The 18,299-nt window shown below is 37.7% G+C and overlaps 1 protein-coding gene across 3 annotated transcripts in view; it reads left to right on the forward strand.

Annotated features, from left to right (window-relative positions):
• The window catches only part of PPP2R3A (protein phosphatase 2 regulatory subunit B''alpha), a 242,383-nt gene that overhangs the window by 51,143 nt on the left and 172,941 nt on the right, over nt 1-18,299 (forward strand). For 2 of the 3 annotated variants that reach the window (XM_040233119.1, XM_040233113.1), the window contains exon 4: nt 13,222-15,682. The exons of the other annotated variant lie outside the window; for it this stretch is intronic. In XM_040233119.1, coding sequence (XP_040089053.1) covers nt 13,691-15,682 — 1,992 coding nt within the window. In that variant the 5' untranslated portion in view covers nt 13,222-13,690. The remainder of the gene's footprint in view (nt 1-13,221; nt 15,683-18,299) is intronic. 3 annotated transcript variants of the gene reach the window in all.

The raw sequence follows: 18,299 nt of genomic DNA on the forward strand, positions 1-18,299 counted from the left end.
TCATCCCTTGCGTCTATGATTTATGCAGATCATTTTCTTCTTGAACCCTTTCATCAGCTGAGATAAGTGGTGGAAGTTCTTTACCTCATACTCTCTGCTCCAGGTGTTTCCTGAAATAGAACACACAAATAGCAACATAAAAATTTGTGTAACATCATTCTCTATTTTCCATCATTATATGTATGCTGTTTAAGGTTTTATTAGCTCCTCAGATTTCTACATGAAATTAGGGAGAAACATGTAGAAAAGAAAAGTATAGTTTAAATGTTTATTGGTACACAAGCTGTTTGGAATTCAGAATGTTGGAAGAATGTAGCACTTTCCTCCCTTGACTTCCATGTCACATTTGGCTGGTTCTCTTCCTGCCTTTTGAAAATGCATTCTCTGTCTCCTTCCTTGCATCCTGCTCTTCACCCTGTACATATCAGTCTTCCTCAGAGTTTTATCTTTGTCTCATTTCTCATTCTGTGCAGATCAGTCTTGTCCACTCTTGTGGCTTTAAAACTTTATCTGACACTTACTCCCAAGTTTTTATTTTCAACTCCTGTCTCTTTACTGCCATGTATATTCATCTGAATGGGAAGTATCTCTTCTGGATGCCCTACGAAAACAGCCCACACCTGAAGCTGAATTTCCGTTTTCTCACCCCTCTTCCATCACATTAGCTAAATAAAGGGTAAAAATTATGTGACCATCTCAACAGGTTCAGAATAGGTATTTAACAGAACTAAACCACCTCATGAGATTTTTCTAAAAATCTCAACAAACTAGAAATAGAACTTTCTCCATTGAGGATAATGTTTGCTGTGGGTTTGTCATATATAGCTTTTATTATGTTGAGGTATGTTCCTTCTATTCCTGCTTTCTGGAGAGTTTTTATCATAAATGGATGTTGAATTTTGTCAAAGGCTTTCTCTGCATCTATTGAGATAATCATATGGCTTTTATTTTTCAATTTGTCAGTGTGATGTATTACATTGATTGATTTGTGGATATTGAAGAATCCTTGCATCCCTGGGTACATATACACAATGGAGTATTACTCAGCCATTAAAAAGAATACATTTGAATCAGTTCAAATGAGGTGGATGAAACTGGAGCCTATTATACAGAGTGAAGTAAGCCAGAAAGAAAAACACCAATACAGTATACTAACACATATATATGGAATTTAGAAAGATGGCAACGATAACCCTGTATGCGAGACAGCAAAAGAGACACAGATGTATAGAACAGTCTTTTGGACTCTGTGGGAGAGGGAGAGGTGGGATGATTTGGGAGAATGACATTGAAACATGTATAATATCATATAAGAAACTAATCGCCAGTCCAGGTTCGATGCAGGATACAGGATGCTTGGGGCTGGTGCACTGGGATGACCCAGAGGGATGGTATGGGGAGGGAGGTGGGAGGGGGGTTCAGGATGGGGAACACGTGTACACCCGTGGTGGATTCATGTTGATGTATGGCAAAACCAATACAATATTGTAAAGTAATTAGCCTCCAATTAAAATAAATTTAAATTAAAAAAAAAAGAACTTTCTCAATCTGATAAAGGACATCTACTAAAAAACCTGCAGCTGTCATCATGGTGAAAGACTGAGTACTTTTCCCTAAGATCAGATACAAGGCAAGGATTTCTGAACTCATATTTCTATTCAGTATTTTCTGAAGATTCTAACCAGTGCAATAGTCAGTAAGGCAATAAGTATTGGAAAGGAAAAAAGTAAAACTCTCTAGTCTCAGACAATATGAAGTCTATATGGAAAAATCCCAAGGAATTTACCCCCCCAAATCCTTTAATAAATGAATTTAGCCAAGTGGCAAGTGATAAGATCAACATACATAAATCAACTGTATTTTTCTATACCAACAACAAACACAGTGGAAAATGAAATTAGTGTAACAGTACCATTTGTATTAGCATCATAAAACATGAAATATTTGGGAGTAAATTTAATGAAAGGCCTATAGACGTTTCTTAGAGAAATGAAAGCACATGTAAATACAGGGAGAGATACATTTATGTTCATGGATTATAATGATTGGAGACTTGATATTGTTAAGGTCTCCATTGTCACCAATGATTTAGATTAAATGAAATTCCACTCAGTACTCCCGCATGTTTCTTTGTGAAAATAGGCACAATGATTCCAGTATCACTATGGAAGTGCAGAGGACCTAGAATAGCCAAAACAATTCTGAAAAAGAAGAAATGGTGCATTTACATTATTATCTTAAGGCTTACTATAAAGCTACAATAATTAAGACAGAATGGTATTGGTATATACAAAGACAGAAAGAATAGAGAATCCAGAAATAAATCTATATATATGGTGATTTGCTTTTCAACAGAGGCTTCAACACAGTTCAGTGGGGACAGGACAGTCTTTTGAACAAGTGATGCAGGATAATGTTAAAATTCAGCCTCATTCCATACATGAAAATTAATTCAAAATAGATCACAGACCTAAACATATACTTGAAACCTTAAAGCATCTATGACCTTAAGATAGACAGAAATCTTTAAGACAGGATACAAATTTATTAATGACAGAAGATAATTTGATTAATTGGATTAATAAAATTAGTAGAATTAAAATCTCCTATTCTTCAAAAGCTACTGCTCAGAAACTGGATAGGAAAGCCATAGACCAAGAGACAATATCTACATCTAAAATATGTAAATGAGCTTTTAGAACTCAGTAGTCAAAAGCAACCCAAAAGATTTGAATAGAAACTTCACCAAAAAAAGATGCATATGAATTGCTAATAATAACCATATGACACTTTGTTGTAGAGCAGAAACTAGCACAACATTATAAAGCAACTGTACCCCAATATTTTAAAAAGCGTATGAAAATTGTTCAACATCATTAGTCGTCAGGGAAATGCAAATTAAAACCACAGTGGGATACCACTTCACACCTGCTGCTGCTGCTGCTGCTGCTAAGCCGCTTCAGTCGTGTCCGACTCTGTGCGACCCCATAGATGGCCTCCTACCAGGCTCCTCTGTCTCTGGGATTCTCCAGGCAAGAACACTGCAGTGGGTTGCCATGTCCTTCTCCATCACACCTGCTAAAATGACTAAAATTAAGGAAAGTGACAAGTATCCAAAAGATTGTAGGGCCCCTAGAGCTCTTGAGTGTTGCTGATGAGACCATAAAATGGCAGAACCACTTTGAAAAACTATTTTACAGGTTTTTATATAATGTACACTTCTCATGACTCATTAATTCCATTGTTAGTTACCCAAAAGAAATGAATGCTATTGACAAAAAATACTTTCACTTGAAAGTTCTTAGCAGTTTTAATTCATAATAGTCCAAACTAGAAAGAACCCAAATGTCCATTAACTGAATAGATAAGATGAATTTGGGTATATTTAATTATATAGTAGGATATCTGCTATGCAGTAAAACGGTATATTCTATTGATGCATGCGGTAACAGGGATGAATCTCAAAGCCATTATGCAAAATGAAAGAAGCCAGACTGAAAATGTATGTACGTGTTGTATATACACCTCTTCAGTCATGTGAAGATCTAGAACTGGCAGAACGAATCTATGGTGATAGGACTCGGATGAGCAGTTGTCAAATATTGCAGGGTAGGAAAATTGATTGGGAAGGGGCACAAAAATAGTTTTAGGGCAATGCAAATTTTCCCTCTCTTCTAGGACAGTGTTTATTGCTAAATCTCCTTGGACTATACATCTAATATGAACATTTTTACTCTGCAAATTGTACATCAGTAAAGCTGATTTAAAATAAAAGTGAGACTCTAAGAGCTGAGCAGCTTCCCAGGTAGAGCTAGTGGTAAAGAACCCACCTGTCAATGCAGGAGGTGTAAGAGGCGTGAGTTTGATCCTTGGGTTGTGAAGATCCCCTGGAGGAGGGCATGGCAGCCCACTCCAGTACTGCCTGGAGAATCCCATGGACAGAGGAGCCTGGCAGGCTAGGGTCCATAGGGTAGCAAAGAGTCAGACATGACTGAAGCAACTTAGCAGGCACTCAGAGAGCTGAGAGGAAGCTCTGTTTTGGAGTAACATTTGTCAATTAGTGAACACAGCCGGGGTGTTTGAAAGTTTGAAAGGAATAGGGTTCTTTTGTCAATTAGTGGGCTTCTCTGTAAGGTGATCATGTGATCAGATGGGCTTTCTAATCGCCAGAAAAAGAATTATTTAACCCATAGTCAGGGCTGGGAGCTGGAGATAATAAACTGGTTTTGGTGACTGAACTGGACTTGAGCTGGGATAAGGAGGCTGGTGGGCTTATTCAGAAAGTAGACCTTTACTCAATTTTAAGTCCTTTATCACCCTTTTTGTGTGTGGTGGCCTGAGGTTGGTGTTTTTCTGGTTCAGGTTTTTTCACCAACAAATAGGATTCCTGTCTTAGCAGGAAAGGAGGGTTGATTTTCTGAGTTTGTGGAGTAAGGGTGGGGAGAACTCTATTCCTTTCAAATTCTTAAGCACTCCCCTTGTGTTCCGTCCTCCCCTATTCCATTTTTTGTGGTTCTTGGTACCTCCTAACCTGGGCCTTCTGGGGTTGTGCAGGGGGAATTGGTTTGTTTGTCGTTAGTATCCCTTCCTTCTCTACCCTGCTAAGTCACTTACTATCCTGCTGCAGTTTTCTGTCTTCATATACAGTGATTTGGGGTTACTGATGTCTCTTAGGTTCTTTGAAGATCGAGTTTACATTCCTATTTTTGTTCTTAATATTTGAGGGAGAACTTAAAACTGTAAAGTCCGTACTGTACCCTTTCAGCCTCACCAATATCAAACTCCTGCTACTTCCCCAAACACACAAAGCTCTCTCTTGATTATATAGCAGAGTATCTGCCAGTTCTCTGTACCTTTGTTGAGTTCCTTTGTGCTTATATGCATGTGCGTGCTCAGTTGTGTCTGACTCCTTGAGACCCCATGGACTATAGCCTGCCAGGCTCAATGGGATTTTCCAGGCAAGAATATTGGAGTAGGTTGCCATTTCCTTCTCTAGGGGATCTTCCCCACCAGTTAAATCTCATCTTCACCTGCTAAGGCTCTCACCTTCAAAATCCAGTTCTCCCTCCTAACTTTTTTTGTTGGCTGCCTCTGTACCTTTGTTTCACAAGAAATCCACTTCATCGGGATATTTGCACTGAAGGAATACCAGGAACCACTGGAGAGTACTTGTTAACATAGTCATACACCAATTAACGTGGAAGTAATAGGAATTGTTGAATGACCGCTGAACCACTTTGAGTGCATATGAACCACTTAGACAGAAATTGGGAAAACAGACTCAGGCCCATTGTGGAGACGAAGGAACAGAAAAGATGAAAGGCTTGGGGGAGGTGGGCAGGCAATGTGCAGAAAGACCTGAGGAGGAATGAATGTAAATATTCAAAATATCATGTCTTAATTTCCCTCCCTCTCTGCTTTCTACCCCTGATATGACATGTTTAGACTGATATTTCATCAAATTGAACATTGTAAAACACTCTTTTCATGTGCCATTTAGAAAGAAAAATCTCAAACTAGAATACAGTGCTTTCTTACCATTTATGACTTTTTTTACTTAGTTCGTTTGGACTTCTATTGACAGATATTTTTAATTATACATACCTCTTATGCATACCTAGTCTTTGAAACTATGCCATAGTCTTTGGGGTTTGTTGGTTTTTGAAATCTCACTTAGTGAGGTTACCAGTGACCTTCACACTGGCAAATCCAGTGGGTAATTTTTGTTTTTTCTTGATCTCTCAGCAGCACCCAACACTAATGATGTCCATTTTGAAAGTTTCTCCTTCAACATCCTTGAAAGTTGTTTCTTAGGATCTCTCCTAAGAATTCTGTTCTTCTCTTGAACCCAGAAATGTCTACGATCCTCAACCCAGAGCCCTTCTCACTATATGCATACACTCTTGAGTGACCTCTCAGAGTTGCCTCTCCCACCCAGATCTTGCTGCTGACCTGAAGGTTTTTACATTCACATTTCATCCACTCATCACCACTTGGATGATCCATTTGTGTTACCTCTTCAAACAACACATTCAGAATAAAACCCTTCGTGTTTTCTGTGACCACGTCCCATGAAACGAAAAAAAAAAAAAAAAAAACTTGTTGGAAGTGATAATATTCGTCCTCTAGTACCTAAATCAGAAACCCAAGATTCCTCCCTTTTTACTCTCTCCTCCTCCTTTTCTGTGAATTCTTTCTCACTGACTGTTTAATCAGTGCCTTCATGTTTGTTAACTTCTGCCACCTACTTACTTGGTTTAGAGTCTTAGCACTTATTGAATGGATTATTACATTAGCCTCCTAATTGATTTCCACACTTTCACTCAACTGCTGGAATGTCCTTCTCAAACATAAACTTCATCATGTTACTTCCCAGCTTAAAAGTCTTTGTTTCTTTTCCCATAGTTTTCAGAATAAAGTTCAGACTGCTGAGGTTAGCACACAAAACAGTCTGTGGTCCAGTTCCTGCGCCTGTGGTTTCCTCCCCTCTTGCCTGTCTGTACACTCCCCATCCCACCTCACCCCCAGTGAACTCATCTGGAACTATCATTGTTCTGAACTCACTGTGCCATGTTAGGCCTCTGAGCCTTCACATGTATGTTTCCCTCTGGAGTGTTCTCCCTCTCCTTCTTATCTAATTCTCATTAGTTAGACAAAATCTAGAACTCAAGAATAGGTACATACCTCCCTTATTTGGGGAAGCCTTTCCTGACTTTGAGGTCTGATTTAGATACTCTCTTTTAAAATGGACAAAAGGGCTTGAAGAAAGGCTTTGTGAATGAACACAAAATGTCTACTAGGTAAATAGATGTTTAGGTGCAGATTGAAACATGCAGTTCACTTTTTCATCTTATCAAATTGGCAAAGATTTAAAGAGTGGTATCACTCAAGGAGAGCATGAAAAGATGGGCCCACTCCTACACTGATATTGGAAATATACATTTGCCATTTTTCTGGAGAGCAGAAAATGGATGTATGTTTCTAGAACCATTAAAAATAATAGGCATATACACACACTCCTTTTGGCTTAGCATTTTACACCTTGGAATATATCCTAAGAAAATAACTTTTTTGTAAAACATACTTTCACAAAATTTCTTGATGTTCATTCATAAAAATATTAACAATGGTTATTTCTGAATTGTGATATGAGTAATTACAGTGTTTTTCTAACTTTTCTGAGAACATGTATTAATTTTGAGAGCAAAATGGAAAAGAGAACCCCCACCTTTGTGCTCCTGATCCATGCTGTACTTGCCTCCCTGGTTTCCCTGATTAAATAGTGATTGTGCTGAGGGCCATCACCAAGATTATTCAGCATCATCCCACCAACATCTGGCTCAGAGTAGAAAATGCTGGATAAGTGAGTTATACCAGTAACAGCTAACAGTTATTGAGTATTTCTGGTGTCTTAGGCATTGTTCTAAGCATTCAACATATTCACTTAATCCTCATGAGATGATTAGTATTATTATCTCTGTTTTGCAGGTGAAACAGGCTGATAAAAGTTAACCAGCTTCTGTAAGGCCACATAGCTGTTGGTGGCAGGTGTGGGATTCAAACCCATGCAGACTGGCTTTTACTGAGAGACATAAGATAGCATCATAGTTCTGAGTTAGATTGTATCTCTGATTAAGAATAATTGGATTAGATTCCATGTCTAGGATTCCAGCCGTACAATTGGGCATCAGTTGAATCATGGTCTAAACAAAAAGGCAGAATTTGATACCCACAGAATCTGAACCAAATACCAGGAGAGTAATCTTCATTTCTCTTACCTTAAAAGAAAAAATCCAAATCATTTTACACTGTAAACTTCTTATTGAAATTGGTGCCATCCCTTGGGATTTAGTTTTATGTTCCCTCTCTGTGATATTCATGTCCCTTCAAAACTTAAAGACCTAAATTTTTAATTAGTTCTTTAGCTCTTCCTCCCACCACTTCACTTTCTCAGTAAGATTACTTATGACAGGGTCATCAGATTTCATTTTTAAAACCTTTCAGTCTTCATTTTTGTTATATCTTCTCTTTTTTTTTCTTCATATTTTGTTTTAAAGTCTCAGAATCTCTGAAAGCTGCCTTCCTACTAACTGGAACTATACTGCATAATATGGTGGCCTCTAACCACATATGGCTTTCAAAGAAATTACTTGGAATTAATAAGAATAGGCAAAATATTTAAACACTACTTCTCTAGGGACATATGGGGCTGGTCAGTAGCATAGGATAAGATGTTCAGTGTCATTAGCTAGAAGGGAGATATAGGTTAAAGCTCCATTGAGATAATACAGCACACTATTAGAATGGCTAAAGTAGAAAATACTGGCAATCACAAATGTTGAAGAGGATGCAGAATCAGCCATCTCTCATACATTACTGGTGGGAATGTAAAATGGTGTAGCCACTCTGGTAAATAGTTTGGCAGTTTCTTCTAAAAATATGCTTAACATTCAACCTAACCATCAGACTTGTAAATGTGGTTATTTACCATAGAGGAATGAAAACCATGTTTATACAAAAACAGCAGCTTTATTTGTAATAACCAAAACTGTAAACAACATAAATATGCTTAAACAGGTGAATGGGCAAACAAATTGTGGTATATCGATACAGTCAATAGACTTAACAATAAAAAGGGATGAACTGTTGAAATCTTCAGTAAATTGAATGACTTTCAAAATCATTGAGTTCAGTGAGAGAAACCAGTGTCAAAAGCTTAAACACTGTATGCCTTACATAAATGTTCTTGAAATGACAGAATCGTAATGACGCAGAACAGTTTAGTGGTCTGTTTACTGTGTGACTACAAAAGAGTAGTGTGAGGGGTTCTGAAGAGTGAAGGGGTAGTTCTGTATCCTGATTGCGGTAGTACTTACTGTAAAAGGAAGGGAGGAAGTAAAGAAAAGGAAGGAGTGAGTCATATAAAACGGGTGAAATCTAAATAAGGTCTGTTAATCATCGGTTTCCTGCTTTTGATCCTTGTGATGTGGTGATATAGGATGTTACCGTTGGAGGACACTGGGGGAGGGGCACACGGGAACTCCGTATATTATTTTTGTAACTTTTCTGTGAGTCTAAAATAATTTCAAAATGTAAAATGTTTAAATAAAATTAAAATTCAGTGCTTCAGTTACAGTAGCCACGTTTAAAGTGCTCAGTAGCCACACGTGGCAGATGGCAGCCATATCATGGCAGACATGGAATGTTTCCATCAACACAGAAAGTTTTATTAGGCAGCACTGGCTAAAAGCAGTATGTCTGACTCTGGCCAGTATTCGCTCCCTTGATTCCTTCAAATTCTAACATCACAACAATACTTTCTTGTATTTTCTGTCATGACCTTATTAACTGGTTGTTTTGCTGATTTTCAAACCTAGAGAAGGATTTCTCTTTAGTTTCTCAAATTTCAGAGAAATAAAAGAGTCTTATGTCAGTTTAGGAATTTATCTGACAACTGTTTTAATAGTTTAAATTTAATATTTAAATATCCAATTTAATCTGGATATTTAAATTGTTTAACAGTTCTGTATTTTGCTTCAGGACCACTTTTATCACCCATATTAAGATATAGTCCTGGGACTTCCCTGGAGATCCAATGATTAGGACTCCATGCTTCCACTGCAGGGGGCACAAGTTCTATCCCTGGTCAGGGAACTAAGATCCCACATGCCATATAGAATGGCCAAAACAAACAAAAACAATATAGTCTTAATAGCTCTCATACAGTTATCCTAATATACTTTCTTGATAGTGTCCTTTGATTTTCCTTCTCTTTTATCCTTACCCAAAAACTCTTTAAAATCATGGTTTTCTGAAAAGGCACATCGTTTTTTGTGTTTGGTGCTATTTCTTCCCTGTCTCCTGGATGTACATCTTTTTTAAAGATGTATTTCCTTCCATTGCTATATTGTAGTCTTTTGCCCCATAACACTTATTCCTCTTGGGCACTTTTGTATTTTCACTTAAGAATTATTGGGTAGGTACTCCCTTCTGGCTCAGCTGGTAAAGAATCTGCCTGCAATGTGGGAGACCTGGATTCGATCCCTGGGTTGGGAAGATCCCGTGGAGAAGGGAAAAGCTACCCACTCCAGTATTCTGGCCTAGAGAATCCCATGGGGTCACAAATTATAGTCCATGGGGTCACAAAGAGTCAGACACAATTGAGCGACTTTCACTCACTCCCTTTACTATGGATCTTCTTTATACTTGAGCTTCAGCCAACCTGCATGATATTCAGCTTTATAGTTTTATATGAGCCACCATCTTGGATTTGAAGGCAAGGCAGTAGAGGAAAAAACAGTGGCTCAAGATCCATTCACACAGCAATAAAGTTGAGACACTGAAGGAAAAGAAGAATGGGGATGAAACACTGAAGAAAAACCACAAAGAAAGAAAGAAAGGAGTGTTGGAATTACGATTTATATGTTTGTGGAAGGAAAATCTGAATATTATAGTGATATCAGTGTTCCTTCAAAATTCATAAGTTTACTGTAATTATAATCAAATTCCTATCAGATTTTTCTTAAAACCTGACAATGCAGAAATTCATCTGGGAGACCATCAAAGAATGTTGGAACATAAAAAGGAATCATAATTCAAAATATGAGGGAAAAGGTAATAAAACTTAGATAACAGTAATTATGATAGTATTATAGGATTGGCACAAAAAAAGAGTAATAATCATTGAATCTAAAGAGCCAAGAAATATATCCTAAACAGTATAAGAATTCAACAAAACAAAGGGTTCTTCATGAATTAATTGTATTAACTATTAACCATATCTTATTTCACTGTCTCAAATACAGAAATAAGCAAAGGATTTGAATAGAAACTTCACCAAAGAAGAAATATAACAAATAAGAAAAATAAACAGAATTTTCTAGGATTGAAGAAATAAAAATGAAAACAGTCAAGTTCTGTTTCTCATTATTAAATGGGTAACTGTTTTATTGTTAAAATACCAGTGCAGTTCTTGGTATTGGTAAACCGATGCTCTCTTTCTCTGCTGTCGTCGTCTCCCACCTGTCATTGTCTTAGTCCACCTTTCTTGATGCAGCAGTATTGCACACTCTTACCATTCAACAGGTCGTATTGGCTCTACCTTTTAAATATATTCAGTGTTTAAGATCCCCTGGAGAAGGGGAAGGCTGCACACTCCAGTATTCTGTCCTGGAGAAGTCCATGGACTGTATAGGTCATGGGATTGCAAAGAGTCAGACACGACTGAATGACTTTCACTTTCACTGTGCCTCTCCTGGTTCAGGCCCCCCGGCCTTCTTACTTCATTTACTGATATAGCTCCTACCTTGTTTCCTTATTTCCTGTCTTGCTCCTCTGCAGTCTCCTCTGAACATAGAAGCCAAAATTACCAACTTAAAAATTTAAGTCTGGTCATATCATTCCTCTGCTCAGGAGACATCAGTTGTTTCCCAGCTCACTCACAGTGAAGCCAAAGTCACCATCATAGTCTACTGGCTCTGCGTGATTTAGACTCCCACCTTTCCTTCCCCGCCTCTTCTCCCACACCACCTACCACCTTGCTTTCTCTACTCCAGTTACTTTAGCCCTGTCATTCTTTTAGTAAGTCAAGCATGCTCATACCGCAGAGCCTTTTTACTTCTGGTTTATTCTGCCCAAGATGATTTAACCCCAAATACCTCTTCAACCTGCTCCCTCTCTTCTTGCACATCTCTGTTCAGATAGCAGCAAGGTCTTCCCTGACTGCCCTTCATAACACAGCACCTTCTCATCCTTTCTAAACCCTCGCTGTGCTTCATCTTTGTCTATTGCACATATCACCATCTAAGTCAGGTTTACTTACATGTTGTTTTTCTTCTTCCAGCTAGATTGTCAGTTCATTCAGGACAGGGACTTTATTCACTGCTCTGTCTCTAGCACTTGGCAGGTGCCTGTCACACAGTAAGCACTCAGTATTTATTGATTAAGTCAGAACATTGACTGAACCTTTTTATTTTGTTTTGCTTTTTAATGTTTTTTCTCTTTTTATTATTTTAAATTAATTTTTATTAGAGGATAATTGGCTTATAGTGCTGTGTTAGTTTCTGCTCTACAGCAAAGTGAGTCCATTATACATAGTTTATAATAGTTTGTGTCGCTCCATCTGGCAGATATAACAGTTAGAAACATGTGTATCTAACAACAGAATATCAAAATACAGAAAGCAAAACAAAGGAGAAATGGAAAGCTCAACAATAATATTTAGAGAATTCAGTAACCTCCCCTTTCAATAATGGATAGGACTACTGGGCAGCACTGGATTGAACCTTTTTGGACAGCAACTTACAACATGATTTAAAAAAAAATAAGAGAATGATTAAATTCTATCCATTGATGACAAGAGAGGGAGATCTGCATGTGGCAGGGTCTGAGAGGATGAGGTCAAGGTCAGTAACAAAGGTGGTTTTTCTCTCTCAGAAAGAGTAAGAAAAGAGTTGATGGTAAGGGAATAATTTCCAAGTGTCAAGGAAGTTGTACAATCAAGAACAAGTACTGTGTGTCAGCCATCTTTAAGAAACCTAGGTTGATGGAAGCAACATCAACCTGTCCTGTTGACACAGGACAGTAGCAGAAAATAAGGTTATGTGTGGATGGGAATAGTTGTTGAAAAATGAGTCAAAGAAGCTAGGCCTGCCATGATGCATGTTAGGGATCGGTAGTGTGAATTCTTGATCTGAAAGAGGTGAGAACGCTCTCTATATCCAAGCTAGTCAGTGTCATGTTAGGAAGCAAGGAGGGTGGGATTAGAAATGCCAACTGAGAGGCAGTGGTAACAAGGCAGAGTTGAGGTAATACTGTTACTGTAGTTAAGTTACTAAGTCATATCTGACTGTTTTGCGACCCCATGGACTGTAGCCCACCAGGCTCCTCTGTTCTTGGGATTTTCCAGGTAAGAATTCTGGTGTGGGTTGCCATTTCCTCCTCCAGGGGATCTTCCCGACTCAGGAATCAAACCTGCATCTCCTGCATTAGCAGGCTGATTCTTTATCACTGAGTACCCAGGAAAGCTGGTAATACTACTTTAGGTAATAAGGAGTGTAGGGTGTAATGAAACAAACGCTTGAATCAAAGATAAGCCATCAGTGATGTGGCAAAGAAAAAAATAATTAACTGCGTGTGGGATGCAAAAGAAGAGGAAATAAAAGATTCTGTCAGTATTAAGAGATTGTATTTCCTTTAAATTATTTTCTTTTTTCATTATAGGTTTTCCTGTCATTCACAAAAAAAATGGATCATTTAAGCCTTTGGAGGACTCAGTTATCACAGTACTTCTATGCTACCAACTGAGAGTTATGACAGTACATTTATGACCATAAATGTCTGCATCATAGAACTGCTGAAGAACTAAAAGAGAATATTCTTTACTCTTCTTAAAATTTATTCCTAAAAATAATCCTATAGTATTATGACATTACTAAATGAAACTAGAAAGCACAATTATTAAATTATTAGACTTGCTGATATAAGCACGCATGTGCAACAGCTACTGTATCTGACAGTTACCGAACCTCAAATTTTGATGATTTCCCTTTGCGGGAAAGGTCATTATATTTGTAAGAAACCACTGAACATTGTCAGTCAAATATATTTTTAGCTGAGTGTCATTTAGGAGAATTTACTTGAAACAAGTTCTGGAAAATTCTACGTCCTACCACCCAGTGGATTTGATATTATGGCAGCAACTTACAGACTTGTGGTTAGTACCGTGAACCACTACAGCAGTGTGGTGATAGACCGGCGTTTTGAGCAAGCGATACATTATTGCACTGGAACCTGCCACACCTTCACACATGGAGTTGACTGCATTGTGATACATCATAGTGTTTGTGCAGACCTCTTACACATCCCTGTGTCTCAGTTCAAAGATACAGATCTGGACTCTCTGTTTCTACCCCATGAAAATGGGTTTTCCTCAGCTGAAGGTGACTATCCCCATCAAGCCCTCACAGGCATACCCAAGGTCAGGAAAGGATCTACATTTCAGAGTACCTGTAATTTAAAGGACATTGCAGGAGAAGCAATCAGTTTTGCCAGTGGGAAAATAAAAGAATTTTCCCTTGAAAAACTCAAAAACTCCAACCACGCCGCTTATAAAAAGGGAAGGAAAGTTAAATCTGACTCATTCAACAGGAGGTCAGTTGATTTTGACTTGCTCTGTGGCCATTATAACCATGATGGGAACTCTCCATCCTTTGGTTTACTCCGGAGTTCCTCAGTTGAGGAAAAATCTTTATCCCATAGAAACTCACTCGATACAAACCTGACTTCAGTGTTTCTTCACAACTTCTCTGAAGAAGACCTGGTTACTCAGATTTTAGAAAAACATAAAATAGATAATTTTTCTTCTGGTACAGACATAAAGATGTGCTTAGACATCTTGCTAAAATGCTCTGAGGATTTGAAAAAATGCACAGACATCATAAAACAGTGTATAAAGAAAAAGACAGGGAGTAGCATCAATGAAGGAAACGGTAATGATGCAGTTTCTAGCTCTGAAACTGTCTATATGAATGTAATGACCAGGTTAGCATCCTACCTGAAAAAGCTACCATTTGAATTCATGCAGTCTGGGAATAATGAGGCTATAGATTTAACAGAACTGGTCAGTAATATGCCTAGTTTACAGCTGACTCCCTTTTCCCCAGTATTTGGCACTGAACAGCCCCCTAAGTATGAAGATGTGGTCCAGCTCTCAGCCCTTGACTCTGGACAGTTTCAAACTATAAAATTGCAAGATGACCAGCAGAGTTCTAGAAAAACAGACACTATAAAACCCATTCCAAATAACTCCACAAATTCCTTATATAATTTAGAGAAAAGTGATCCCAGAACTCTAAAAGATGTTCAGCTTCAGTCACAGTCACTAACTGTACATCCTTTAGAAAACGTTTCTTCTGGTAATCTCATGGAAACCCTATATATTGAAGAAGAGTCAGATGGAAAGAAAGCATTATATCAAGAAGAGAGGACAGAAAATGGACCCTCTCAAGAGTTGATAAAGGTAAATGAAGATAGAGCAGAATTATCAGACCATGGTACTCATCTTAAAAAATGTCCTGCCTCAGTGCAAAACGAAATTGGTAAGATATTTGAGAAATCAGTTGTTAGTCTACCTGAAGAAGATCTTATATCTAAAGTTCCTAAAGTTGAAGGGGAAAACCACAGAGATTTTATGAATTCTAACAGTCAGGAAGAGATAGATAAATTGTTAATGGACTTGGAATCTTTCTCACAGAAGATGGAGACCTCTCTAAGAGAGCCACTTGCTAAAGGTAAAAGCTCTAACTCTCTAAATAGTCAGAGTCAGTTGACTGGTCAGCCCCCAGATCTTGAGCCTAAATCTAAAGTCTCCTCACCCACGGAAAAAGTGTCACCTTCCTGTCTAACAAGGATTATTGAAACCAATGGACACAAAATAGAGGAAGAGGATCGAGCCCTCTTACTGCGGATTCTAGAAAGCATTGAAGATTTTGCTCAAGAATTGGTTGAATGCAAATCAGGCAGAGGGAGCCTATCACAAGAAAAAGAGATGATGCAGATTCTACAAGAAACCTTGACAACTTCCTCCCAGACCAATTTATCAGTCTGCAGAAGTCCTGTTGGTGATAAAGTCAAAGACAGTACCTCAGTGGTTTTGATTCAGCAGACCCCAGAGGTGATCAAGGTAAGACCTAACAATCTTCAGTCCCAAGAAGTCTCCAAAGAAATGTACTAATGTTTGTAAAATTTAGAAACAAAAAAAATTTGTCAGTCGTTTTATGTTCCACTAAAGCTCCTACCCTGCACTAGGCATGGTCTCACTAAGTTCAGTGGAAAAAGCTAAAAAGCAAAGTCTCTATAGAGTTAAGCAGATTACTTTCAATTTCCTTCCCAACACTCTTTATCTTCTTCCTAGCTCTGTGACCAAAGGAAACTTACTTGGTCTTAATATCCTTATCTGTATAATGGGAGTAATAATGACCAAGATAAGTCAGGTGAAGCACAAGCAAGGTGCCTTACACAAAGAGTTATTTAATATTAGTTTCACAATCCTCAACCAGTAAGCCACTCTTCACTGCATGCCTTTGTGGACTACAAACCTGTGTAGAGCTTAAAATCTAGCTGGGGAAACAAAACTAACATACCAGAAAAAGTATGTGAACATATAAGCACATCTCTGAAAGTTTTGTTAGTGCAGTAGATCTTCAAAGAAGGTAAAGATTAGAGTATATGACATATCCTTCATCATGCAAGTGAGAATGAATGTCAGTCTAGAGTTACAAGGTAGAAGTATTTTCAGAAAGCTTTGAATATTCCCTGCTACTGATAGCATTACTTTTGAATAATCTCAGAAAGGAAGTTATCTGCCCATTTGTAGGTATGTATATGTGTCTTAGCCCAATAGGATTCTTATTTGTTTTACATGTCCAACGCAGTTGGTAAGAGGCTCTGCTCGACCTCGTGCAGGGACCCAGACTGATGGATGTTCCATGTTCCTACAGCTGCCCCATTGCCCCATCTGGAAGATGTGGCTTAGGAGTTCACTAAAGAAGGCTAAGAAAGAAACGGAGCTTTTAGCCACCTTGTCCCACTCTTGACACAATTCCCGTCTGCTCACAGCCCAGTGATTCCAACCTGAAGTCTAAGAATCATATGGGAGCACATAGAATATTTGGTGAGCTCTGTCTCTACCATGTGAATACACTATATGTGTCAACATGTATGAGTTCAGACATGAAGCAAAGTCAACAAAACTAGTTATAAAATAATGATAGGAATTATTTGAGGTATTTGTATTGTATAAAAAGTATGAATAAATACATGGATACATCAGGTACAGTGTTCAGAACAGTGATTAATCCATGGAAGAAGGAAGAGAGATAGAACTGAGGAAGAATGCACAAGGCCTCAGTAATATTTAATCTGGTAATGAATCACCAGTATTTTGTCATGCCATTCTGTATATCTTTAATATAATAAATTTTTTAAAAATGGATATTAGAGATGGCATATATATGGCACAGTTAAAAAACAAGTTATTATTTTCACATTAATATTTTCATTAGAACAAGGAAAAATGCATATTATCATCAGATGAATAATTTTTACCTCATATTTTTTTGTGGCTGTTGTTCCTGTTTACAATTTTAGTTACCAGTGATGCTAAAGTTTAAAACAGTACATATTTAAAGTATTAAGTAATTTAGGTCTAAAAGATCCTCAGTTGTCCACTGAGCATTACTGTGAAATCTCGCTGAGTCTCTTCATTCATTGATTCACAGATGGTAATACTCTTTTGTTAACATGGGTCGGTGCTGAAGGGGAGAAACTAGGTCAGCTAATTAGAAAAATTTTTTTAAATCCTTTCATGTACATAGGCAAGACTGATGTGCTTACTATTTTATAATAACATAAGATCTAACAGTTCTTGTGATCTGCGGTATACCAAAATATTTAAATGTGTTATCTGTTTTCCCTATTAAAAAAAAAAAAAAGTCTACCTTCTCTAATGACATATTCCAATGTTTCACAACTACTATGGCCAGAAACTCTTATTGTAATATAGTGTTTTGAAATTTGTTTAGCTTCTTGCCCCATTATCATCTGTCAGGTCGGGGGCAGGGGGGAAACAAATTCTTCTATAAGAGGTAGACTGCAGAAAGCAGAAAATGTGAACCTGAAGCCAAGAATAGATCCCATGCAGCATCTCTCCTGTGTGCCTGGCTAACAACTCATAAGTGGGTCACCAACCCAAGTACAGCTACCTAAAAATGACACACTGGGCTCTGAATGGGCCCCCCAGTTTTTTGACAGATATGGACTGACTGAAATCAAAACCATTTTAAACGATTCTCCCATAGGTCTTTTAAATGAGTTCCTCATAGAACTCATTTTCTGTGAGTTCCAACCTCATAGAATAAAATTTGATGAGATTTCTTCCACAGAGGTACATCATTTTTTTTTTAATTGAGCTATAATTGACATATTAGTTGCAGGTATACAACAACCTGATATTTGCATACACTGAAATAATCCCAGTTAAGTCTTGTTGCCATCTACCGCCATACATAATTACAATTCTTATTACTTTGATAAGACTTCTTCTTCATAAAAGTTGAAAAAATAATTCATGAAAAGCTAATTTAAAGAAACAAGCATATAAAATGTCTCAGGAAGATACTTAAGGTAAGAAAACAAAACTGTCCTTCCTTGACTCAGTTGCCTCCTTACCTCTTCATTTTTTAAATATTTTCTTTTTATGAAAAATTTAAATTCAGAAGTTGGCAAATGTTTTCTATACA

The sequence above is a fragment of the Oryx dammah genome, unplaced genomic scaffold (genome assembly GCF_014754425.2).
Source record: "Oryx dammah isolate SB20612 unplaced genomic scaffold, SCBI_Odam_1.1 HiC_scaffold_2, whole genome shotgun sequence".
Taxonomy (NCBI): Eukaryota; Metazoa; Chordata; class Mammalia; order Artiodactyla; family Bovidae; genus Oryx; species Oryx dammah.